At 40.5% G+C, this 27,194-nt stretch overlaps 1 protein-coding gene across 1 annotated transcript in view; it reads left to right on the plus strand.

Annotated features, from left to right (window-relative positions):
* Window positions 1-26,012, plus strand: part of Chn2 (chimerin 2) — a 344,103-nt gene extending 318,091 nt beyond the window's left edge. The window contains exons 8-13 of the mRNA XM_008841528.3: window positions 10,106-10,190; window positions 14,592-14,765; window positions 17,351-17,428; window positions 19,468-19,605; window positions 21,344-21,449; window positions 24,285-26,012. Coding sequence (XP_008839750.1) covers window positions 10,106-10,190; window positions 14,592-14,765; window positions 17,351-17,428; window positions 19,468-19,605; window positions 21,344-21,449; window positions 24,285-24,456 — 753 coding nt within the window. The 3' untranslated portion in view covers window positions 24,457-26,012. The remainder of the gene's footprint in view (window positions 1-10,105; window positions 10,191-14,591; window positions 14,766-17,350; window positions 17,429-19,467; window positions 19,606-21,343; window positions 21,450-24,284) is intronic.
* Window positions 26,013-27,194: the final 1,182 nt, after the last annotated feature.

Here is a 27,194-nt window from a genome sequence, read left to right on the forward strand (position 1 = left end):
TTACTACACATCTTTTTGTGTCTCTCCCCCTTTTCTCGCCTTTGTGTTTGGTTTTCACTGTCTCTGTACTTTTTTATTTTCAACCCTCACTTCAGCAGGTCTTCTCTCTTTCTACCGTTTTATTTTTCCTTCCTTGCTTGTTAAATACATGCAACAGAAAATGAACTGAAGCCTAGTGACTGCTATTTCTTTAAATGTATTTTATCAGGAAGTCCAGTGTCCCTCCTTTGTAGATGAATGATTTAGATTTTTTAGACTTGGATTTCATGCATATTTCCCCTAGTTTTCAAGACACTCTTCATATCTGTAAAGACTTTAGTATGTTTCTGACTCTGTCATAACAAATGACCACAAACTTAGTAGCTTAAAACAAGAAAAAATTATTTTCTTAGGTCTGGAGAGGCAACTTAGAGGTTAAGAGCACTGTCTCCTCTTATAGAGGGCTTGGGTTTGATTCCCAGCACCTCCAAGATTGCTAACAACCACCTGTAACTCCAGTTACACATGAATTTGGGGGGAGAATTTAAAGTCCAAATTGTTACAAGTATGTGCTTAACTTAAAAGAGCTTGTTTGTGAAAGTGGTGGCTTAGTTACTTTTGAAGTAAACAGATCCCTTTTGAGATCTAATTGCCTGTCACCTTCATCCAAAGGAATTCTGCTGATGGCAGGGCTTTCAAGCAAGTCTGGAAACTTGTTTTTGGAGAAGGGCTTCATGTAGGCAGGTATCTGATCTGCATGCCAGGGCTAGACTTAAATCTCATCTTCTACTCCCGTGACTCAGCTATATGTATATTAGGATGCTTTCATCACTCTCTCTGTAAGTCCTTCACCAACCCGCAGAGCCCAGTTGGAAGAGAATGGGCTTTGGTGCAAACCCCACTGGGACACCTGTGTCAGGCCACATACTAGAACACGGCTTGAACAACTTCACAAGTGTCAGCTATCAGCTGAAGAGTCTGACCCCTATCAAGTGTTTAACTGTTATTAATTTATTATGGAGTTTGTCTGGATAAAAGACTATTCTAAATGACTAAATGCCTAATTCTGGCACTTTCTGCCTAGAGAAATAAGCTTTTTGTGTTTTGTTTGCTGAGAGTGAGCACCAATGGTCACGGTTCATGCTAGTGGGGTCTTTTTGAAACTTCTTAGAAAAGAAAGCTCTTCAGCTATTTATTACTTTACTCTGCCAATACAGACTGCAGCCAATTATGTGCCAGAAAGTACTGATGGAGGAATGCATGCTGCTGAGTGCTTCTCAGTCAGCGTGGTTTTACCTCACTCTTGTTTTTTAAGCCTCACACCAAAGTGTACCAGTAGCATCCAGGAAAGGCCAGGGATGTGGCCAGAACAGCCCCCACAAAAGAATTATCCAGCCCCAATGTCAGCCGAACTAAGGTAGAGAAAACTTGCCTTAAGTAATGGAAAGCCACAGGTTTCCCTTATCTAAGTACTAACTAGGCGTGAACCTACCTAACTTCTGAGATCATACACAATCTAGAATATGCAAGGTGTTATTCAAGATCTTAGGAGGCTTCTGAGCAAGGAATGTGGCTCAAAAGAATGTTGGGAGGTCACTGATCCCTAAGAGCCACATGGTAGAATCAGCTCTTACAAGTTGTCCTCTGGCCTCTGCAGGTGTGTGATACATACATACATACATACATACATACATACATACATACATACGTACATGTAAATTTTTTAAAAAGCATATTTGTGCTGACATTCTCAGAAACTAAAGTGGAAATTAGATGCACAAGAATGTCTTAATACAATGAGAAAATTCTCCCAAAGATTTCATGGCAGTTAATGCTTTAGAAACTCAGTCCTCTCTTTTATCTCTGATATAGCTCTATTTTTCCAAATGTGCAGTGGGTTGGGCCTGCTCTTGCATCCTCTCCAGCAGCTGGGCCTCGCTCACTCCTACCTTGGTATTTCTGGTGTAAATTACTTGAGCTGTGCCTTGAAACCTTCACTAAGGAGCTTTTGAGGACTGCCCTTGTCCAGGGAATCCCAAATCTTCCATCTCCCAAAGAATACAGGTGATGAGTGTGAATCTGGGACCTTGTTTAAAGTTTGTCATGAGTTTTCAGCATTGTCAACAAGGCTAGATTGTTGAGCTTGGCCCCAACTTTACCTTGGGACCAAATCTATAATCCTGTTTTAAATGCCTTAGAACAGCTACTGATAGATGACTCCTGGAATCTGTGGTGCCTCCCCTACCGCCATTGAAAACCCGTCTTTGCACCTGGCTCTACCACAGCATCTACCCAGCAGGCCTCACAGAGGGAGCCAAGCCCTTCTCTGTTACAGATTGAGTGGCTCCCCTCTGCTATCTCCTTACATCTGAAAAGGTTCACTTCAAGGTCAGAATTTCATCTGGTCCTGCAAGAAGGGAAAATTCAAAGTTTAATATAGTTTCTTACAGTTCAATGTCAAATGATTGTGGGGAATACAGTAAAACCTTGGGCAGAGGCCTGGAGACCTCAACTCTGTTGCTGGCAACTGAGGCTAAACTGCCTTCCCTCCTACCCTCTGTGAACCCTGGACCTCCAAAGCCCAGCCACTTGTAGTTGGAAGGTCCTATCGCCAACTCCAAGCTACTCTTTTATGCATATGAAGCAGCCTATAAAGAACTGGCTTTTGCCCCATGGTCCTTTCCCAAAATAAAACAAAGAATGAAGTGTTTTTAGAATGACAGAAGTGGTAAACTGAGGCAAAATAGTTGTATTCCATATCAGTGCTTCTCAATCAAGGTTACATTGCTCCCCACCAGGAAACACTTGGCAATGTCTGGAGACATTGGTTGTTCTTCCCATGAGGGATGATACAGGCATCTGGTGAGTACACAGCCAGAGATGCTGCAGAAACCTCCTGCTGCGTCTAACACAGCCACCCCCACAACCAGGAATTTTCCAGCCCAAAATGTTAACAGGAATAAAGTTGAGGAACCCTGATATAAACTGATAAGGAGAAGCAAAAATTCCCCACCACAGCACATCTTAAATAGCATTTGCTTACAGCTAGATTCTGGGTAAGTTGATTGTACATTTGGGTGGTGTCTACCCTGGCCCATCAAAACATATTTGCTCTAAAACCACTAGAGAGTACTGCTTTACAGATTCAGCAGATGTGAGAAGAATAACATCCTGCTCATTTACAGAGAGCCAAGCGGGGGTGTCTTGCTGTCTTCTAAAGCTTTCTTGACAAGTCTTCTCCCTCTTGTTTTTATTAAGTGGCCATTTCTGACCGTTTGTCAAACACGCCTTATCTCTTGTAATACCATCTTTTTGTTTGGTGTGGTTTCTGAATTCCAGGCAAACCATGCCCAGTATAATAGTCTTGGACAGACATTCTTCCTGTCTGGAGTATTTTCTTCCTGTCTAGGGTATTTTAGTTACTGCACTGAACTTTGCAAAATGTTCTTTCTTTTAGAAAGATATTCTTGAAAAATCAATAAATTTCAGAAAATGGGAAGGGTTGACTGGTGACTTTTAAGATACTGTATATTTCATTGAGATGGTAGATGGCAGCCATCTAACCCAAATAGCATGACTCAGGCAGCACCCTCAGCATTCACACAGGGGCTGTTGCCTCCTCAGAAATACAAAAGAAAATTGAACAACATATCAACCCTGAAAATAAACAGTGGCCTATCCCCAAAGGGAAATTGGGCAGTGGACCTAAGATAATGTTTATTTAACTCTACCTTCCCCCTCATTCCTGTTTTGTGTTAGTTCTGTGGGACTGAGGGCCATGGAGAGTCACTTGTTAGCTGGTAGTGTCTACCTACATTTGTTGGGTTGGTGATAAGATAAAGGTAGTGTTGGATGTGCGTTGGAAAGTGGGTAAATACAGGGGGGTGGGGGCAGGCTGATAACATTGCTTGAAATTTTGATGTACTTGATGATTTTGTGAAAATAGGCAAAAGCGAAGCTTAGAAGGTATGTGGTGGGCAGATCCTTGCTTTCTGAGCAGTTAGTAGTCAGGTTCCTCAGTTAGCCTGCATCTGTCAAAGTATGGTAAACACTGAAGCTGCTCTCCCAACTTCTCAATACTGTGCTTTCACTTTTTCCCCAAAGAGGTTCCTTCATAGACCGGACATTTTGGGTAGCATTGTATCATACCTCTTTTTACATCACCTGCAAGAAACAAATGTTTCAACAACCAAACCAGCCTTCCTAGGCCCTGGGTTATATGAGTTCACCTTGGAATGTCTTCATCTGCTGCCCAGGCAACACCAACACTTCCCATCAGTTCCTCTTTCCCAGTCTGGTGAATTTGTATCTGTCCTTCAAAACCCCGTTCAACATCACTTTCCTCTTCTTTCTTGGAAGAATTCATTACTTTCTCCACTATCCTGACATAGAATCTCTTGTGTGCTCTATTATGTCAACTGACACATAATTGTTTATGTTGCTAGTTTATTCTTACAGATTATGAGATCCTTGAATGTAAGATGTATTTCTCCACTCAAGTCCCTCAGCTCTGTATATCCAAGAATTAGTTCAAGGCCAGATTCAAAGTGGTAGTCAGCACATAAGCACCAAATAAACATGGGAATGCCGAGGCTATGAAAGGTGGATCAGTGAATGAAATAGGAAGCAGTTCATTTCTCACATCCTCCCCCTACTAATTTATCATGTCTGCTGGGATGTACCAGTCATTCTTCTCCATACCAAATACACTGTACATGGTATATGAGGGTTTGCAATCTATTATTTATTTATGATATCATGTTATAGTTAGAACTGTGCTTATATAAATATTCCCTGTGTTTTTGAAAACACTGTGTTCTTTGATTCTTGATATGAAGTTCCTTTCCTATTTAGTATATTAATATTTATAAATTATGTATTTATTAATCATATTTATTAACTTGAAATTGTAACTGTGGAAATGTTAACTATCTTTTTCTAATTTTTCTGTTTTTGCTTTAGCTTTTTGAGATTGTGTTGTTCTATACAGATAAGCTCAAATTTGCTATATATTTCTGATAAGATATACCAAATTGTTGGGATCTTTTTTGTCAATACTCATGCAAATAGCATATATCTATTGAGGTTTTCTCTTGCCTAGAACTGTCTAGGTGTGACTTTTTACCTCCCAACAATTTTCACATTATGTTTGACATTGTTTATTGCAAATATTTTTAATATAATCTGCAAACCTATTTTCTTTTGATGATTTATTCATTTATACTGCTATCAAAGAACTATAAATATTCTTATATGTGTTCACTGTTTTATGGCTTTTTCTCTTTTCTTGCTTTTTATTAGTTTGATCAAATATATATGTCTTTTCCCCTGAATGTGTATTTTTTTAATTTATGGATTCTATGCCTTTTTTGCATGTACCCAAAAAATAATATGTGCATAATTACTTAAAATATTCTTCAGTTAACTAACATCTCTTCTTATATACCCCAAATGTATGTAAGAACTCAATGCCCCCCATTCAGTCTTTTTTATGCCTCACCCTGTTTCTAAGTCTCTAAACTTAGTCCTCTGGTTATTGATGCTTTATGCAAAGAAAACTTGCATAGATCTGTCCATTTGAGTTTTCTTGCTCACAGTTGTATCTTGGATACTATTCTGTCTTCCTAGATTCAGTTTGAAGCTCATGGAGGAAAACCCTTTATTACTTTGTGTGAGTATCTAAAATCATGTTGGCTGTCCAAAAATATCTTTCTTTTACCCTTCTCCATAATTAGGTGAGTATGAAAGTTAGGTTGACAATGCTTTTATATGAGGAATTTGATGAAGTTAGTCAATGACCTATAATCTCATTTTTGCTGAAGAAAAAGTCTGTTTTCACCCCAATTGCTGTCCTTCTGCAGGTGGGGGGGGGTCTGCTTTTGTCATTGTTGTTTTAGGGTTTCCAGTTCTTTCAGCATTGGACAGTGGCTCATAATACATGTAGAGATTATTTTATCTATCTTGTTTGAGACTCATTTCTTGCTTCATCTGATGTTGTGTGAGCTTCATGAATTCTGGAAGATCTTGACTGTTTTTCTCTTTACTGTTGCTTCCACACATGCCCTAACTGAACCATTCTCAGCTTCTAGGATCCTCATTCTTTTGCTTATATTCTTCTATCTTGCATCTCTAGTAACTTTTTGTATTGATCTTATCAATAAGCCAACACGGCTCTATGTCTACCATCTTTAAAAGGGTAGTCCCTTGATTCCATACCTCCCTTAAGCTATCTTATTTCCCTGTATGGTATTAAACCCAAAATTCTTGCTGCATTACTTGGAATTGAACCTAAAGCTTCATGAAAGCTAAGCATATACCACTGAGCTATATTTAAATATCTCTTTTTTGCTTTTCACATTTGTTTTCACCATTTTAATATAATTTTTCTTTATTCTTGAAAATTAATTTTATGCATCAATATAATGAAATCTGATCATATCTACCCCTTACTTAGGAGCTATTGGCAAGTGGTAGCTAAGAAAAGGAGAATTATTCTTTTTCAGGTCATAGGTAGATTCCTGTGCTCCAGTGGGTGCTCTATACCATGCACATATGGATAGCACTCATTGGACTTGGTGATAATCTTTGACTTTTTATTTTGCGACAATCCCACTAAGTTGCCCAGACTGGCTCTGAACTTTCAATCCTCCTTCCTCAGACTCTCTGAGCCACCAGGCCTGACTACCCAAACTTCTTAGGGGATTTTCTGCACATTTCTCTAGTTCTCTATTTCCCACTTATTCTTAAGTTCCCTTAAATCTGGGTTTAGTCTCTTAAGAGACTATTCCTGACAAGGTTGCCAGTGACGTCTATGTTCCTAAATGGACAGATGGTACTTCCCTAGTTGAATCTCTTACCAGCATTCGACCTGATGGTCCCTCTTTCCCTCAGTCTTCACTTGGTGTCTGAAACATTTCACTCTCTTCATGTCTTTGTGTTATGTAACTGAAGAAGGACTAGATATTCTCTCTATCTCTCTCTCTCTCTCTCTCTCTCTCTCTCTCTCTCTCACACACACACACACACACACACACACACACACACACACATACATTTTGTTTTCAGTTCCTTATCCCAAGCACTTTTTATCCATTTTCCCAATTTAAAACACCATCTATTTTTTTAGGGATTCCCATATGTTTATGTGCAACTGTGCAACTTATACCCCTCTTCTAAGCTGAAAAATCTGTGCAAATTCCTGCTAGACACTAACACTTTGACACTGTAGCACTCTCCTTAGCCTACCCAAAACCAATTCTTAAACTTCCCCCTAAAAGAGAACTTCTCCACCTCAGCAAGTGGTATCACCATCTACCTGGTTTCCAAGGGAGAACCTAGGAACCATTCATGATTCTTCTGTATCTCTTGGAGACCCACATTCACTCTATTACCAGGTCATGCAAATTCTATCTTCAAAATAGACCTCAGAGTAATCAGCTTCCCACCTCCACTGCCAGCATTCTGCTCCTAGCTCAGTTATTTCTCAACTAGTTTCCAAAACCCTTCCACTATTGATACCACGTTCAACACAGTGTTCAGAATAATCTTTGAAGCAGAATCAACTTCCTACTTGAAGTCCTCCATGAACTTCCTATTGTACCTAATTAATTTTTTAAATATTTTATTTATTTTTATATGCATGAGTGCTTTGCCTGCATGTTTGTAAGTGTACCTCTTGCATGCAGTGCCAGAAGAGGCCACAAGAGGATGTCCTGAACCTGGAGTTATAGACAATTGTTATCTGCTGTATGAGTGCTGGGAATCGAACTCAGGTCATCTGGAAGAAGAGAAAGTGTTCTTAACCACTGAACCATCTCTCCCACCCCCATTGTACCCAATTTAATACCGAGCCTACACTCATGAAGAAAGCCTGCAAGGTCCCATGTGAATTTCTCTTTCCTACCTTCTACCTCATTGTAATTCCTGTCCTTCTCCCTCTCTCTCTCTCTGGCAACCCTGGCCTTCAATTGTTCAATCACGTCAAACTCTTTGTTCCTTCTGCCCAGAATGTTCCTGCTCCATTCTCTATAATTAGCTCTTCTTTTTCATCGTTACCTCCAAGAACATCTGGGACCAGGCGTGGTGTTAGACTCCTCTAATCCCAGCATTTGTGAGGTAGAAGCAGGTGGATCTCTGTGAGTTCAAGGCCAGCCTGGTTTACATAGCAAGTGCCAGGCCAGCCAGAGCTACATAGTGAGACCCTGTCTCAAAAGAACAGACAAAACAAAATAGAACAGAACAAAACAAAGCAAAAAAAAAGGAACATCATGGAAAACAGTGGACTGTTCTAATTGTCTCTAGTAGTAACCTCGTCTTTTTTTTCTGTAGTCCTTTTAATACTATTTTTCTTATAGCTTATACAGTGTTTTATTATATTTAATTGATCATGTAATTTCAACAGCATAATAATAGTCTACTACCAAAATTAGCTGGCATCTTTAGTATTTTTCTAGTAACACTAATGGCTGCTGAATTTAGAAAATGTTCAAGTTTTAGTAGGACATTCTAATGGAGTTCTTTTAGTAGCAAGTTCAATTTCAGTGGGCCTCTAAATGAATCAGGGCATTCGTTCTCAGAAAATACAAGTGTTGCATGAATTCTCTGCTTTCCTACAAGAAGTACTTTGTCCTGTGTTGCCCACACAGAACACTTCTCCCTCTATTTTGAGAGATTGGCTTCATCATTTTTCAAAACAAAAATAGTATAATGGGCAACTTGATAAGCTGAAATACCAAAAGGCAATTCCAATTTTGTTTCATTGCACAGCAGACATAGTTACAGGTTACTCTTTCTGATTTGTGTGTTTGCTTTCTTTTACTGTCATTCAGCCATGAGTTCCACTGGAAGGGCTATTTGGCTTGCCACTCTCTGTAAATGCAACTGCCAACATGACCAAAGAGGCAAGATGATATAGTTCTTCCTTATGGAGAGCTCTCCTGAGCATCTTTCCAAACTGTGACCACACTTGTCATCTTGGTTTTCATTAACTATAAATAGTGTTTAATAAAGGAGCAGTGCATGGGCCCCCCATATCTGTTTGATCCTGAATTTGGAACTAGGAGAGAGGGGCCACAGTGTATAATATACCTGTACTAAATTGTAAAAAAATGCACTAATGAAAAGAGATTTCAGACAAAAAGAAATAATATTGCCTTAATTCCTCCTAGTTGTTAATTGAAGTTTAAAGAAGTTTTGAAAGGCCTAGGATAGCACACTGTGCTGATGTTGTGAAAATCCAGAGCCTTTTTGTGTGCATTTATATATTCCCCAATACACTGTCTGTGGTGGGTTTTGGCTCAACCTGTCCATATTTGCTAGCAAGGACTCCCTATTTATGCTTCTTGAACTTCTTCAATGTTAGAGAACAACTGTTTTGTTTTGTCTTAATTCATGGCTAAATATATGAATATTCTTATACTTGAATATTCTGAGACAAGACCATTCTTACTATTTAAGAACTGGTTGAGGCACTGACCAATGAGATCAGCATTTTACCCAACTAACAAAGGCTTCCAGCTTGTTCACCTGAAAGCCATTCTAAGGAATGCTGAATATAGCCCCTGTTCCTAGGGACAGCTACTCCACAGGCCCTATTTGGAGCCTGCATTTTCAGCCAACTCCTTTACTTTTTTAAAATGCCTTTTTCTGGAAGTAGCTCAAAGCCTTGGAACCTTTTAATTATCCCATAATCATGCTTTATTTATACCTGACTGGATAGTCTACAGATGGATGGAACAACTTCAGTCAAGAGGACACAGTAATTGACTTCTGCCTCCCAGAACTGGCTGAGCTAAATGCAGGTTGGAACAATCTGGCAACTAGCTCAGGCTATCTTGGTTTTGTACACACAGAACTTTGTTTGGGATATGAGAGAGTCCCATACCTCCGCTGATGGCATAACTCTGTAATCTCATTGTTTCCCTACATTCCTCTCTGACTGAGGTATGGTGATCAGTGGAGAATTTCAAAGATCAAAGTCTATCTCTGCTCCTTATAGATCAGTTTGCAACTCTGCCTCACTGGACAAAAAAGGCCCAGTGAGGGATGGGTCTTTCGTGGGTTTCATGTTTGAGGCCACCGGCATCAAGATGACTGAATCTTCTACACTGTTCTTTTTGGATCACAGGTGCACACGTTCCGAGGCCCACACTGGTGTGAATACTGTGCCAACTTCATGTGGGGACTCATTGCCCAAGGAGTCCGGTGTTCAGGTAGACACAAACCTTCTCCTTTTGAACTCACATAATGTACAACTTTGTTGAGGTGGACATCTCCTAAGAGCTGAGATCATGCCCAGATGAGCTCAAAAGTCTAGCTTGCTTAAGCATCCAAAGCTTCTCTCTACCTGTTGGGGAAACCATTCTAAGTGTTTGCAAGATTGAAAAAGAATATCATCTTACATCTATACGAGCATGGAAAAACACCAAGCAAGCAATAGTCCTTAAAAGAAAAAAAAAATTAAGTAAATTTTTGTAGAATTGCATAGATTTAAAAAAGAAAAGCCCTATTTCTTTCCCATTCCATTTTGCCATAAAAGGGAGGAAATAAAGAGAGCAAAAAAACTGATGAACATGGTAAGTATTTGCCATAAAAACCAGGCTAAGCACTTCTATTTACCATGCCATTCAACCTCACCATCAGACCTGAAGGAAGATGCAATTATCCCCATCAAATGAAAAGGAAGGGGCTTGAGAGATGGCTCTGCAGTTAAGAGCACTGGTTGCCCTTGCAGAGGACCTAGGTTCAGTTCCCAGCACCCACATGGTGGCTAACAACCATCCATAACTCCAGTTCTCTTCTGACCTCCATGATCATTGCCTGATGTGGGAACACTTACATGTATGTACAGACAATACACTCATACACATAATAAATAAAATAATTTTTGAAAATAAAATAAATGAAAAGGAAATAGAATCTTGTCTTTAGCCACATACCCAGGGGAAGAACATTGATTTAAAATCAGTAGCATTCCAGAGCCCACGTTCAGTATTTTTCTGCCATCAGATAGGTAGTGAAACTGCACACCTGATTTGATATTATATATTTCAAAGTGGTTTGAAACCCTAGGTATTTTTCCATCTAGAGTTGGCTATACATTGCCACTGCTAACATTCCGCAACATATTCCCTTAAGGCACATTAAACTAAATGGTAACAGGTTGCCAAATTTACATGTGAGCTGGGCTTCCCCACCCATTGTGCATGCTTTTCTGGGAAAGTAGTGGCACCTGGAGCAAGAATAGCCTCATCTGGTGTTAACTAGGTTTCCACTGACTTCATGGCTGCTTGCCTTCTTCTATTTCATTCACAGGATCACATAGTCTAGGTTTTTTTTGCCTGGAAGGTGCTTTCTTAGCTCCCGTTCTATAGATAAAGCCAACACCCATTTAGATACTTAAATCATGAGACTAGTTCTAGCTTTCTATCCCACATCCCAAGGCAGGTGGCAAACCTAACTCAGAGACAGTCTTTCCCAAAAGTTCTAACACCCTGATGAACACAAAACACTGACCTGCCAGGGCTCACAAAGCATTACACAGCCCAACCGCTGAGTGCAATGGTAAGCCATCTGAATTACTCTGTGGATTTGTTCAGTCTGTCTAGATTATACCTACCAAAAACATCTTTTGTTGCTGATATTACCCAGTTTCAGCAGGAAATTGGTCCAAAGTCAATATTATGAGAACAGAACTCTGGGCTCTATGTTAGCTGTAATCAGCAACTTTCTCTGGGATAAAAGGGCTCTGGGGTTTTTGTTTCTGTTTCTCTCTCTCTCTCTCTCTCTCTCTCTCTCTCTCTCTCTCTCTCTCTCTCTCCCTCTCTCCCTCTCTCCCTCTCTCCCTCTCTCCCTCTCTCTCTGTGTGTGTGTGTGTGTGTGTGTGTGTATTTGTAATAAAATACAGTCTAAGGCTACATTGTAAGTTTTCTCCAGTGGCTATTTTTTTTTTATCTAATATTTCTTCTGAAGAGCAGGAAGGCTGAAAACTGACTATCAAAAGTCAGGAAGAGTTGCCATTGCCCTCAGTTCTCCATAATGTAGATTTTATAATGATCCAGACTCTATTTGTAGCACATGGAGTTCATCAGTTTATGAAAATTTAATATTTTTAGACTCAGTACAAAACATCCTAATTTTAATAAGATCCATGTTTAACTCTATGCCGATAAACATATTGTTACTGAAGATCTTAAAGTTTGTAAGAAAATTAAACATAGAGCTGCCATGTGACCCAGCAATTCTACATCTGGACATCTGGACAAATACTCCCAAAGAACTAAAATGGTATCTCTAACAACATTTACATGCCTGTGTTCATAGTAGCATTATTCATAATCGTTGAAAGGTAGATATAACCCCAGTGTCCATTAATGGATGAATGATAATATAAATAAAATGTGGTATGGACATACATTGGAATATTGTTCAGTCATTAATAAAAGGTAAGAAAACCCAAACACTCCTGTACAATACAACAAAGGTCAAAGGAACCCCAGCTATTATAATCTAGGCAAGGCCCCTTGGCTCTGATACTAGTGAGTACAGGGTGTGTGTGTGTGTGTAAATAAATCTCGATATATGTCATAGTACAGATGAGCCCAGAAGACAATATGATCAATAAAATAAGCCAGTCACAAATTAAAAATTTGGTATGATAGCACTCTTATGAAGTACCAAAACAACCAAATTCCTAGTCAGAAGGAAGGAGGGCTCTGAGAACCTGGGGATGAACTTGACATGTTGCTGTTTAGTGGGTGTCAAGTTTCAGTTTTGCTGGACAAAAATAGCTCTGGAGGTAGACAGTAGTGGTAGCTATGCAACAGTGTGCATATTGCCACTGAACTATGCACTTAAAACTGGTTAGAATGGTGAATTTATGTTATATATACTTTTCTACAATTTAATAAAAATTTAAAATTAAGTTTGTAAGATGCAGTAAAAATTACTAATGAAAGATTAGCTAGGGAGGCCTGTATCTTCTATTGCCATGCAGGCTATGTGTTTTGTTGGGCTTAACCTTTGCACAGCTCTTAGGAGATGTCAGACATTGTGCTGTGCTCTTTGTATTTAGTTTACCCTCCTGATCACCCAGTGATAGTATGATCACCACTTTATAAAAGAGGACCCCAGAAAGGAAGCCAGCCAGCTCTATTTATTTAGCTCAGTTAACAACTTTACATTTACTAATTTTCATCACTAAGTAGATCTACCAAAATAAAACTGAATTTTTCTTGGACTTGGTTGAATTTCACATGTTAATAAAGCCAAGATGAACAGGTTTTTTTTTTTCTTAAAAAGAGAGATACAGAGAACTCAGCCAGGAAACATTATCTGAAAATAGCCTAGATATCACCATTGATGGTTTTACAGAAGTTAGAGTCTTTCAGAGCTTACTGTGGTTAAGTGCTGTCTTGTAAAGCAACTGACCAAAATAGTCATTATGTGCATATATTTTATATATACAAAAATATTATTCTTGGTAAAACACAGGAAAACAATAATAGAACACTTTAAATGAACAGTGCATTAACATTGAACAACATCAGCATTAAAATTTTATTTTCCAGAATGTAGACTATGCCTTTTAAGTCAGAGAAATTCCATCAGTGGATACCAAATGCTAACAAGGCTTTTAATTTGTGCACTGAACTTAAAACCACCTTTTCAGTTTCAGCTCTGTATATGAGCTTTATAAATAATTACTTTAATCATCACATTACATGTCATTGTCATAAGTTGCAAGCGCTTAGGCACTCCCACTGGAGTATAGTTAAGTATCACTTCTTTTCACAGGTGTCACAATACAGCAAGTAGACAGGGGTTGCATCCTCCAAGTGCCCAGCAAGGAGGAAAGGATTAGAAACTACAGGTCATTCTCAAGAACAGGCAAAGAGGATACCGTCAGGGGCCAGAGAGATGGCTCAGTGATTAAGAACACTGGCTGTTCTTGCAGAAGACGTGGGTTCGAATCCCAGCACCCACATGGCAGCGAACAACTGTCTGTAACTCCAGTTCCAGAGGCTCTGACAGCTTCTTCTGTCCTCTGCCAGCATTGCACGACATGGGTGCACTTACCTACGTGCGTCAATACATACATACACATAAAATAAAAATAATAAATATTTTTTTTAAAAAAAAGAGGATACAGTCATGAGCTCTTCAAATCAAAGATCAGATATTCCTGCATCACAGTTACTATATATCCCAGGAAAGGAGCATCAGGGACTTAAGAACAGAACCTAGAATAAGTATCAGTGCCCTTTATGAGCCATAACTAGCTTTGAGAATCCAAGCCCAAAAGCCCACTGTGGACCCACAGGGATCCAAGTCTAAAAGGGAAAGCTTGCAAGCAGTCGGGCCAGTGACCTGACTTCTGTTCTTCTGGTCTAGCAAAAGAAAAGGGTTAATGAGGACAATGCAATTGTATAAGAATTCAGTGAGTCAAAATGAATCTATACTCTAGTGGTCAGCATCATCTCCTAAGGAGATGGTTATTCCAGAGAAGTCCAGCAAAACTTTGGGTGTTTTTATGTATATTTTGGTAGCATACAGTTTGTCTTGGACTTTGACAAAAGGACTCAGCAAGGTTAATGTGGCTTCTTTGTTTACAGACTGTGGGTTGAACGTACATAAACAGTGTTCCAAGCATGTCCCCAATGACTGCCAGCCTGATCTCAAGAGAATCAAGAAAGTGTACTGTTGTGACCTCACCACTCTCGTAAAAGCTCACAATACACAGAGACCCATGGTGGTGGACATATGTATTCGGGAAATTGAAGCAAGAGGTTTGGAAAATATTATTATTATAGTGATTTATTTTCTCCTTTGTTCACCGTACTGTGCTTATTGAGACAATGACCTGTACACACACAAAAACACACATACAGATAAACAGGCTACAGCCAACTAATAGCATCAATTTCCATTTCCTGTATAAGCCATGTGTGTCCATTCATCAAATATTTGTTGAGCATTTATTATCAGCTAGATATTGATGATCTGAAAGTCATCATACTGTATGAATTCATACTGTAGTACAGTAATCAGAACAGTAATTAAACATATATAGGGTTGCCTCAAATCACCATGGGGTCACAGAGGGAAATGTCTTCACCTTGCTTAAGAACCATAAATAAGGTACTTGTTTGCTCATCTGTGAAGTGGGTGGAATCAGTTGTACCCCATAATTGGTACTGGGGATTCAAACAAATCTGTGCACATAAATGACTGAGTACAGTGCCCAATGTGCAGGGCTCACCCTGGAATGTACACCTGTATTAGTTACTTTTCTCATTGCTGTCACAGAATACCTGACAAAACCAACTAAAGGGTGGGGGGGTCGCTTCTGGCTCAGAGCTTGAGGGTACAGCCCAGCATAGTGAGGAAGGTGTGGCTGCAGGACCATAAGGTGGCTGGTCACACTGCATCACCACCTGGAAGCAGAGAGAGATGAATGCTGGTGCTAACCTCACTTTCTTCTTTTAATTCAGTCCAGAATGCTAGCCCGTGGGATGGTGCTGCTCACATTCAGGGTAGATCTTCCAACCTCAATTAAACCTCTCTGGAAACAGCTCCTCACATACAATCCCAGAGGTTTGTCTCCTAAGTGATTCTAAACCCCTATCAGACTGACAATCAAGATCAACCATTCCTCCAACTCTCCAAACTCCACATTTCTTTCTGTCTGTCAGGCTCTATAAGTCTGTGTTTCAGACACAGACTTATAGTGTTTATAACAAGATAGACACCTATTTATCTCTCCAGTAATGATCCAGGTACCAGGGAAGAGTTCAGGACTTACTGAGCTGCTCCTGGATGACAGGAACCCGGGCCTACAGTTTGCTCTGTCCTGCTGGAGCACTGCCCTCATCTGCATGACCACTGTTGGTTGCCACCACCTCATCTGTGACCAAGAAAAGGGGGGAAGAACAGCTCTTTTCCTTTAAGAGGGCCACCACCCAGAGGCTGTACACATTGCTTTTGCTGTCTTTAGCCAGATTTTACGGCCACTGCAGTGGATATTGCTTTGAAAATCCAAGGGTCCATTAGAGTAGAGGAGGAAGAGAGAATGAATATTAGAAGGGTAGCTTTCAGTCTCACTGCTCCACAAACTCCATCCCTCAGGATGCCCCCAAAGAACAGCTCCCCAGGGAGGTCTCCCCAGGCCTTCTCAACCTTCAGGGCTGAGTGCCCACCACTGTGTGTTCCCATAAACTGCTATGACCTTGTTTCTGCAACAGTGCATGTCCCAACCTTACTGGAATGAGCTTTCAGGTACCACCTGGAACAAGATGGTACCCAGGTTTCATTTTGTGGGACACTTCCAATTATCAGGAGCAGTAATGTCAACAGTAGATACTGAGACACGGGAGCTGAGGTCAGCTAAGCATGCCTGTCATGGTCACAGGAAAGATCAGGGACATTCATACCATTCAATGTCTCTGGTGTAAACGAATGAAGACTTGTATGTATACAGCAAATAGTGCATATGCAACAAAATTCAAATTTTAAAACCAGGAAATTATGTGAGTCATCAAGGGTTTGACAGAATGCACCGTTTACTTACTTTGCTGTAGCTAAAGTTTTGACAACAGCTCAGTATTGATATACAGGATCTAATAAAACCTGGTCTTCTAAACCTTGTGCTACTTTTGATTTTATATGTCACCCAGTGGGTGTAGAGAACATCTAGGTTTTATCATGTATCTAACAAATCAATAAGCTCAAAGGGGCAGAAACAGAGTCTTCTTCTAAGCCTACACATACAGTGATTAATTTTCTAGCATCATTAAATAGAATTTAATTTTTCCACATCTGTTTGTATGCTTAGCTATTTGAAGGTATAAAATTAAATCAATCATACTTAGTAATTTAACATGTTGTCTTATGATTAAAAGATAAAATGATGCAAAATTTAGATTTCTGCAATACAGCCAGGATAATATGCATTACACACATTCAAGTGTGAATGTATGTACACAGTGGCTATGTGTAATATACCACATGTATGAGGAAGATGTGAGAGAGAAAGCCAGGCTCTGCCTGCACCACTGAAGTGGATGTATAGCAGGCTGGCAAGAAAGGAGGTCAGGGCTACAGTGAGAGAGAATCTTAAATCTCAGCTCACTTTGCCCAGCCAGGCAGAAAGAAAACCTAGAGCCCTTGAGATGGATTTCTAACAACCAAATGAAGACAGACTCCCATAGAAATAGACAGGCAAGTCCACGCTGTGTGCAATAGGCATGGCATAGATCACTCGCTGAATTTGTTCATTTCCTGATAACACTCAGCACAGATATGAAATTAGACTCTTATGAGAAACTGAAGTTAAAATCTCTCCCTCCCTCTCCTGCTCTCCCCTAACCTACAGGATTAAAGTCAGAAGGGCTTTACAGAGTCTCTGGATTCACAGAACACATTGAAGATGTCAAGATGGCATTTGACAGAGGTAAGCTTGTACTGCCTTTAATGCTACCTAATTTATCCCAGTGCTCTCTTTGCTGGTGTGAGAGTTCACTTATAGGGGAAATGGGGGTTGGGAACTACAGAAAGTAGTTCTACAAGAAGTGGAATCATCATGCTTTTTTACTGAATTTTTGCAAATTTCATACAATATATCATGATTGTATTTAGACCCTCTCCCCTATCTAAAGCCCCATACAGGCTCCCCCACTGAATTTCATGCATTCTGTTATATATGTTAAGACTTATTGAGCCAAGTTTTTTGTCCCCAAATGTCCCTCAGTGTGAGTCCATCCATCGGAGCCTAATCAACTGATCTAGTGTCACTCCCTTAAAGAAAACCCATTCTCCCTTTCCTGGTAGTCATCAGTTACCAATAGTTCCTCAGCTAAGGTTGGGATTTATTATCCATTTCTCCACTTCTGTGCTGGGTTTTTTTTTTTTTTTTTTTTTTTTTTTTTTTGTCTTGTGCATGCTGTCACCACTGCTGTAAGTTCTGTAAAATCATGGTTTAAAAAGCTTCTGGTCCACCTCTCTCTGGAAGAAGAGTTTCCTTAGACTGTGGTCAGGACACCATATGAAGAGGAGAGCTTGAAAGACTATTTAAATGAGCAGCCAGGCATACTCTGGTACCCTCTGCATCCTCCTTTCAGGATCTCGTTGATGACTTCTGTCTCAAAGCTCCGAAAAGGGAGCTGGGATGGAAAAGTCCTCAGCACTGAAGGAGTGGAAGTGAGTGGAGTTCAGGAGCTAACTCCTTTAGCGACACACATTGTACAGAGTGCATTATCTCTTAGCTGATCGTATTGTCAGATATGTAAATCATCACAGTCTGGCCTAGGAACTCATTTAGAAGGATGGATGAACCTGAGAATCTATTTTTCTGATGAAGAATCTGTGATTCTAGCAATGTCAGCAAATGCTGAAGCCCTGGCCTGCTGCTTGTGCACAGGTTGTTGGGTGATGAGGTCCTCTTGCCTGTCAGGCTCATCTTTCCAGCTTCTCCCTCAAATGTAAACTCCTCCTCACCACTCCAGCACTCAGGAGGAAGCTCCTTGTTCACATGGATCCGTCCACATAAAATGTGTACACATCGGGAAGTTAAGTCTTTCATCTTTCATGAAGTCTTCCTGACTACCCCAAGCTGAAGAAGATTTGTTCTTCCGTTTCTTCTTCCTACGTCCCCCACCATCTTCTGCACATCCCCACACTTCATCTCACTCAGTCCATTGAGCTATGCACCTTACTCCCACTAGAGTTTCTCAAGGGGCTGTGCCTCTTTCCTTGTTTGATGCCCCAGGCCATACTGTGCTTGACATGCAGTACATACATATACCACACATACATGACATGTAAACCAAATATATACACCACACACATATATCACATGTACACCACACACATAGCACACATATAACACACATATACCACATACATATACCACATACATGCACCACATATGTACACAAAAAAAGCCTTAAGAATGAGCATAATAATAGCGAGAAATATAACCTCACCTCTGCCAGGGGAGGAAGGGTCGAGATCAACGAATTCAGTGACCCTGAAATAGACATTGGAAACTGAAGAAGTGCAATGGTTATTTATGTATGTGACCTTCCAGTCCAAGGCCAAAGAATACTGGTAAAAACAGTAGAGTGTCTGATTTTTTAATCTATAATAAGCACACAACAACAGGTCTCTTAATAACATTTGCATATATGTATGTCACTGTACTTCATTTTGAATTAGATTGTTACTCTCTTACAAATTTGTGTGCCTGCAATATGAATTTCTTAGATAAATTTCTGTTTAGCACACAATCAGTGAATTGTTTCTGGTCTGCTCTGTTGCCTTCTTGTCTGTCCATACTCTACAGGGCCTAGTCTGCTCTCACCAAGCTTTCTGTTACCTCCTGCATAGTGGAGACTTGCCTGGGCATAGTCACTACTAGATCTTTTTCTTGTGTATGTTTTAACTTGGTTAAATAAGGTCTAATTAGGACTTGGACCATTGACTGTTTTTCAGATGGTGAAAAGGCAGATATCTCTGCCAATATCTATCCAGATATAAACATCATCACTGGAGCCCTCAAACTGTACTTCAGAGATCTACCCATCCCCGTCATCACATATGACACTTATTCCAAATTTATAGAGGCGGCAAGTAAGTATGGAGGACTAAATGTTTATTTGTACAAAGAAAATTGGCCTCATGGAAATTAAAACTCAGAACCCTTTAAAGGTTTACATGAGCATTTGTTTTGCCGAGTGAAGACCCAGAAGTGCAGTTAATGGAAAACCAGGCAGCACACACCAGCTGAGCTGAGTCCACACCCAGCCAACTCTACAGGCAGAAGCTGAGTGCCAGGCTACTCTGTCCCCATCGCTCCCTGTATTCTGAAAATGAACACAGGCAGCCTGTTTGCTGAAAGTGTACTTTTATAGTAAGAAGTCAGTGATCTCCATAGAGGGAGAAACTAACCACTTTCATCCATTAGGCAGAGTCACACAAGAAGTCAGTTAAAACCACATCCAATTTTTACAATTCATGCTGTTCAAATTGAATAAATGGAACTCAGTAGAGCGGTGCATAATTCTAGCACGAGGGAAGCAGAGTCAGAAGGATCTGGAGCTCAAAAGTCAGCCTCTGCTTTTGTAAGCAGTTCCAGTTTCAAATCAGTCAGTCAATCAACCCATCAATCAATGGCTAAGAATAAACAGTATATACTATGCTAAGACCTCTCACTAGTGTCTTCTAGTTTAATCTTCTTAATCTAACCCATGAAGCAAAGATTAGAACCTGATTTCAGAGAGCAGAAACTATAGCATGGAGAACTGAACTGCCAGGTCAAGGACAGCATTTCTTCCATCAACACAGAGTTTCTCATTCAGTGCTGACCAACTGAGCCCACTGCTCTGGGAGAGAGTGAGTGAAAGGGAAATGTCAGGAGGAGGGATCACACTTTGTCCAGATACAGGTGTTGTTGAAGAAGGATAAGTTCAGATGCTGAGATGCATGGGATAGATGTTCAGCCGTCTTTGAGGATCTTGATTTGGTATTCTGGGGTGCTGTGTGTCATTACTGGTAGAAATGTGTAAGATGCCTGACAGAAGGAAACAAGAGCCTGTTGAGATTCGTGCACAATGCGCTTTGCACATGAGCTATGGTCCTGCCCCCTGATAAGACCATTCCTTCCTGGGTTCTGGTGGTCCTGGGCAGAAAAGGCACTAGCAGCTGGATACTTTGTACCCCAGGAGGAATGGCAGGAGGGCTTTCTTTGAGTGCTTGCCAATACCTATCAGAGGCCCAAAGTCCACATTCTCTTCCCCCCATTGTTAATGTGCCTAGTATCTGCTTCCTAACCTAGGCTTCATACCAGGGTTAACTATTGCAATGCTTTGGTGATAAGTACCTTTAATGCTGACGTTGTTGGTAAGACCCATCTGCCAATGTCCTTGCGTTGAAAAAATGTATTTGGTTAGGAAAGCCTGTGAAGGAAAGCTTTATTAGACAACTTCAAGGGCATAGAGTACTAGCTATACATGGTGCAGACAAAATAATAGCTTGCGATAGATTCAACAAATTCCAAGTTCAGAAGGGAAACACATACTCTGTGCATATTATACTAGAGATTAAGCATTCTGCAGGACTTGTCACTCTGCAGAGAGCAAGTACATCAACCACCCAGGTCATAGTTGTTCATTAAACATACAGTACACAGTTGCAACTTTTTTTCTGGAATGAGGTAGGACACAAGCAAACCGATTAAGTGAAACAATGTCTGAAATTGTATGGATTTATTAGACCTTCCCAGTAATGGCTAAGACAAACAAAACAGACTTCTTGCTGCTCCTCTTCAATATTAATGTCCCAGCTCAGTTGACTTATGTACCCTTCACAGAAATCTCCAATGCAGACGAGAGGCTGGAAGCTGTCCATGAGGTGCTCATGCTGCTGCCTCCTGCCCACTATGAGACCCTACGATACCTGATGATCCATCTCAAAAAGTAAGCCAAGGCGTCTCTTCCTGTCCTGCTCCTGATAGACCCCAGGGGCAATAAGGCATTAGGGAAATTTGGCAGTCTTCCTAACTCTGGAATGAACAGAGACCCCTTTTGCAGAGAACAGTGGCTGCTTTCCTTGGGCCAGCTCCAGTCATGGTTTCTAGAGCCCACATGGCTAAGAGTTGCTCTGTGCATCCCCAAGAAGGTGGTTACCAGCAGGGGCCTCAGGTTACACATAAGATTGTTGAAGCATAGGCTAATCCGAAGAGATGAATCTAAGATTGAAACCCAGGGCAAGTTGTTACAGGGCACGCACTCTGTTGACCATTTGTCTTGTTGCATGCATGACCACATCTTCCTCTAACACTGGCCTGTGTGTACTCTATGTTCTTCTCTTCCTCCTGATACACAGCTAACCTCAGCCTCCTGGGCTTGACTGCCTCCTGGTAGAGCACATTCCCAGCTGAATCTCACTGCTCTGAGTGTATGAGTTCTGTCTTCAAGAAATAAATTGCTCCCAAACTCTATGGTTTAAAACATGAAAATTTATCTCATTATCTCTGTGAGTCAGATATCTAGATGTGGCTTAGTAGGTGCCTGTGGTTCAGAATCCAGGTTGCAGTCTGACTGTCAGCTACTTGCAAGCTCACAACATGGCTCTTGGCAGAGTGTGGCTCCTAGGAGTCTCCTGGTCTGAAGGCCTCACTCTTTTCTGTGTGTTAGAGGCCACCTTCCATTCCACACTGTCTGGATTTTTCCACAGTAGCTCACAAAATGGCTACTGACTTTCCTCAGAACAAACAATTAATAGCACCCAAACTAGAACGCAGTCTTTGTAACCTCATCTCACAGTGGCACTGTGTTGCTTCTATCAGATTTTATTTGTTAAAAGAAAGTCACCATGTACAGCCCATACTTGCAGGAGGCAGGGATCCATGGGACATCTTAAACAGTGCCCACTATATGTTAGGCTATCTATGAACAAGACAAAGATGAAAGCATTTAGACGTTAGCAAGACATTGGTTCCAGACTCGTCTCCCTAAACCTTGCAACTCTCCCAGCCTCCGTATATTTATGAATTGATGAGTTAGTCTTTGGATACTGAGGAATCGGCTTCATCAGTGTGTCTCCCTTAGTATTCTTAGAACGACACAGTGGCACCCCATTAGAGAAAGTGAACCAAGAATTGCCTGCTTCACCAAGTTACAGACCTACTCAATAGGCGAAAGCAAGCAAGTTGAGAGCACCTTACTAAGCAATAGATATTTGAGTTTTTACCTTTTCTACCTTATGAGATGATTGCTTAAACCTAGAGTGCTCAGAGATGGTAACACATAGCTCAGAAGAAAGCTATTTTGGGGCTGGTGAGATAGTACAGTTGGTAGATAAAGTGTTTGCCACACAAACATGAGGACTTGAGTTTGAGTCCCAGCACCTATATAAACAAAACTGAGTATGGTGGTGCACACTTGTAATCCCAGCACTTCGGAGGCAAAGGAAGGTGGATTTCCAGAGCTTGCTGGCCAGCCAGGCTAGCCTAATTGGCAAGTCCCGGGTCTCAGTGAGATATCCCAACTCAAAAAATAAGATAGTTCCCAAGAAACAACACTCAAGGTTGACTTCTGGCCTCCACACACATATCCACCAACATGCACACATGCACACATACAAAAAAGTTTGTCATTGAATTTAAGAGAATGTAGACTCTAAGGGTCATACCTGGCTTTTAATTAGCTGCAAATTATTTCTTTCCTTATGATTAGTATCCAGTCATTTGAAAGGTAATGTAGCACTGTCAAGGAAAATGCTAGCATCTCCCAGCTAATCATAAATGTCAATAATTCATATTTTTATCGTGATGGGTTCGCTAGTCATCTTACTTGATGGGGTTAGTGAAGACTGTCCTCTTTGCTACCTTTCTCTTGGCTTTGCAGCATGAAATGATTCAAAATGAGTGGACCAAAAATAATATTAAGTGACTAATCCTAATTAGCTCCAAGGGAGCAGAAAGCAAGGACTTGCCTCTCTGCCAAATCTAAAAACATTCTAACTAATTTTTCTCATCTTTGTATAATCTACTTCTTTTATATCTATTTTGAACCCTCTAAAAACCTGAATTCCTAAAAAAGCAAGAATCTGAGAGGTTGTTTGGTTCCACTAGGAAGACAGAAAAGCAACTTCACGGTTTAGATTTCATCCTCAAAGGGTCCTTGCTTTTTCTCTGGATGGCAAAATGATATTTAGTTCCAAAAATAACTAACACTTCAGATCTCATTCTGTGGTAACTCAGAATAAAGCACAGCTACCGTCCAGTTTGGCCACATCAAACCATTCTTTGGTCCCATGACAGTGGCTCTTCCTAAAGTCATGGCAGCATGTTCACAAGCAACCTTTCTCCTATGGCACCAGCCCTGCCTGCTGTACTCAGCCTCCCTCTCCTGCATGGAGGTCTGTAGGAAGTGGTGAGGAAAACCAGACTTCCATGTGAGGCCCATGAAGTTTCCATGGCCAGCTAATGATCTTTTGCCCCTTCAAACCAATGTTCCTTAAATGTTAGTTCCACGCTTCTTTGGTAAGAAGGATGGAGTCCCTAAGCCTTAACATTGTGTTCATAGTAGATTCTCATAAGTCATTTACTTCTACTGGCTGAGAACAGTATCAATAATCTTAAAAGGGAAACTAATCAGGAAATTACCAGTTAAAAACATCTTCCTGCCATCCTTATTTTCAATTTGCTCTTGCCATTTCCTGAACCCTAGTCATGGTCCTGAAGGGCACAGTGAATATGCCAATCCTTCTAGGAGTCTGCATGATCTGTCTGTGTGTTTGCTGTGCAGGGTCACTATGAATGAAAAAGATAATTTCATGAATGCAGAAAATCTGGGAATTGTGTTCGGGCCAACCCTGATGAGACCCCCTGAGGACAGCACCCTCACCACCCTTCATGACATGCGGTACCAAAAGCTGATCGTGCAGATTTTAATAGAAAATGAAGATGTTTTGTTCTAATCCATCAGGGATGCGAGCTGGTAGAGCTAATAGAATAAAAACATTTCTTGCATTTGATTTGTTTTCAAACAAGTGACAGAGTTTCCTGAATCGTGGTGATTGTAGAGTTGGGGACTGTGTCTCCCTCCTCCACATGAAAGCAAGGGTGGGGGTGGATAACCCCTCTCACTTTGGGTCTTTTGCCGTGCCTCGTATGTGTGTCTGTTTTGCTGGGAGAGTGATTAATAAATCTTTCTTTAACTTATTAAAAAATGTAGACTTTTAAGCTTCAATCTTATCAGTAATAAAAGGGAACTTAATTCATAAAGGTACTTGATACAGTTATACATTTTCCATTTACAAAAAGAAGACAATTCTATATGTTAAATGTTAAATGAAACCTATATTGTAAAATGTATTTTATTTTAGCTCCAAGAATGTTATTTTATTTTAGCAAATAGAACTCAATGCAGTGCATTGATTATTACTGTGTACCTTGTCCTCCGTTCTTGCTCTGATGCCTGGAAAATATTGACCGCAAATGCAGTATTATCTTGACATACCTCTGTCTTGATCAGTGATTCTCAATGACGTTTCATCCATCACCTGTGTCCCTGCTTTTCATAGTTTTTGCTCCTCAGCACCAGTATTCTGCTATGACCTGGTGTATGTTTATAGTGACTATAAGATGCTCTAAAACATCCACAAATTTCTTTCCATAAAATGTTGTGATGCCCCAAAGGATGTTATGACCTTTCCATGTTGTGTGTGTCCTAGAACATGCAGAATGTGTCATTTTTACGTAGAGTGATTTGAAGACACTGGATGCATCTGGGCCACATTAATAAAAGCTAGCACTTTTCCTCCTTTTTATTTTCAGTCGCCCCCTTCAGATTTATATGTCAATGGAAAGTTTGAAATTTTTTTTTACCACATTTCTGTACTGATGAGGTGAACCTGCAGGATCATTTTTGACTCTTTTTTCTTTGCTTTTGTTTTATAAACATATTTTTACTGTCACAAATGAAAAAGATTCTTTTATACCAAATATTTGTTTCTCCTAGATAAAAGTTGCTCTGTATGGAAAATAATTTAATATGGTTTTATTACCAGAGTCTCATCCTATTGGTTATATATATCTTAGTGTGAGCCTTTCACACCAAGATTTCTATATTTTGTAACATAAGTGAAATATTTGAAACATCAAAAAGTGTAAATCTTTTTAATCCAGTTGCAATGTTTTCTGCTTATTGCTGGCGATGGTCCATGCACTGACTGGCAAGTCTTGATTTGGAGTCTCAGAAGAGAACCACTGTGTTAAGTGGAGGGAGAAGAGAGCAGAGGGCTTCCTGGCACCTCCCCAGGCCCTGCAGATGCAGTCTTGGCATCCGGAACTGCTCCTTGTGATCGGCATTTCTCACAACTATATGGGTTTTTGTTGTAGCTTCTGTACTTCTTGATACTGTCAAAAATTATCTGGAAATGGTTTTATTTTGTGAAGTGAATGATACTTTGTAATTTATGACAGTGTAAATGGAAGAAAAAGCATTCCATGTATTAAATGCTTCTGTCTATCATTTTGCAGTGTGTTTAGGGAGTGGTGTCTGGGGGCAGTGCAGGGAGATTCTTCAAAACCTTGGTTTCAGATACATTTGACAGTGGGTTTCTATCTTTACTATATACCACAGGAGAAAGCATAAGGATCCAAAGCATCCCTACCCACCCAGGCAACCCCAAAGCATTCCCACTGGGCAACACACTCCTCCATGTGCTTCCTCCTAGGCAGCCTGACAGGAGGTAAACACTCACTTTCGAAAGGCCCTGTGCCCCAACACAGCCATGAAGAGTTTAGAGAAAAATAACACTAGGGCATTTGAACAAAGGATAAGAATTTTGAAGTCAGAAAGTCCCAAGTTGGATTCTAGACCTGCCTGTTAGCAGATCGGATTGAAGGAACTGAGAGGTGGGAAGCAAAGAGAAATTGATCACCTGAAAAACTGGAAACATTCAATTTGTGACACTGTAAAGACTGTCTAACCTAACGTGATCAGTCATGGCTTTATTATTACTACCATTTTAAGAGCAACTTATAAGGAGAAAATTACCCATGGAATCATGGAAGAAAGTTACTCATGGGATCAGAGAAGAATGGTTTTATTATTATCATTTTAAGAATGAGTTAGAAAAGGAAAGTTATATGGGATTAGGAAAGAAAGAAACTTGAGGAGAAAAGGATTTGTCTTGGGTTAAACTGGAGTCCCAGTGACACTCAGGGATATCGTGGCTCCATCATGGGAGGGAGGAGGTTCCCTTGAATACTTTTCTCAAAAGTGATCCCAGCACTTGGTTCCCTCAGCCAAGCTTTAATCTGCAGTCTGCTCACCATGTCTGCTAGTCGCCCTGTCCACCTGGTTCCTCTTATCTGGCTCCACATTCCTGCCATTAGGATAACACTGACTACAAAGAATAAATGTGATCGTGTAGCCTGCCCACAGGTGATCCGTGGGAGCTGGAACGGGGCAGGTGAGGGGGAGAAGGCAGCAGTAAAGGTGGAAGGAGACTCCGTTTTCTTCTATTACCATAAGTGGGTTTTCAGGTGCCCTAGTCTTGACGGTGTGGGGGTTGTGTTTGGGGCAGAAGTCAACAGCAAATGGAGGGAGAGATGAGGTTGAGTCAAGGATGAGGAGACAGCAGCCAGCTGGAGGCTTCCTGGGCTGTCCCACCTCTCCTGAAAACCCTCTTATGCATTCCCAAACTCT

Source organism: Nannospalax galili, unplaced genomic scaffold (genome assembly GCF_000622305.1).
Source record: "Nannospalax galili isolate Female #2095 unplaced genomic scaffold, S.galili_v1.0 scaffold158, whole genome shotgun sequence".
Taxonomy (NCBI): domain Eukaryota; kingdom Metazoa; phylum Chordata; class Mammalia; order Rodentia; family Spalacidae; genus Nannospalax; species Nannospalax galili.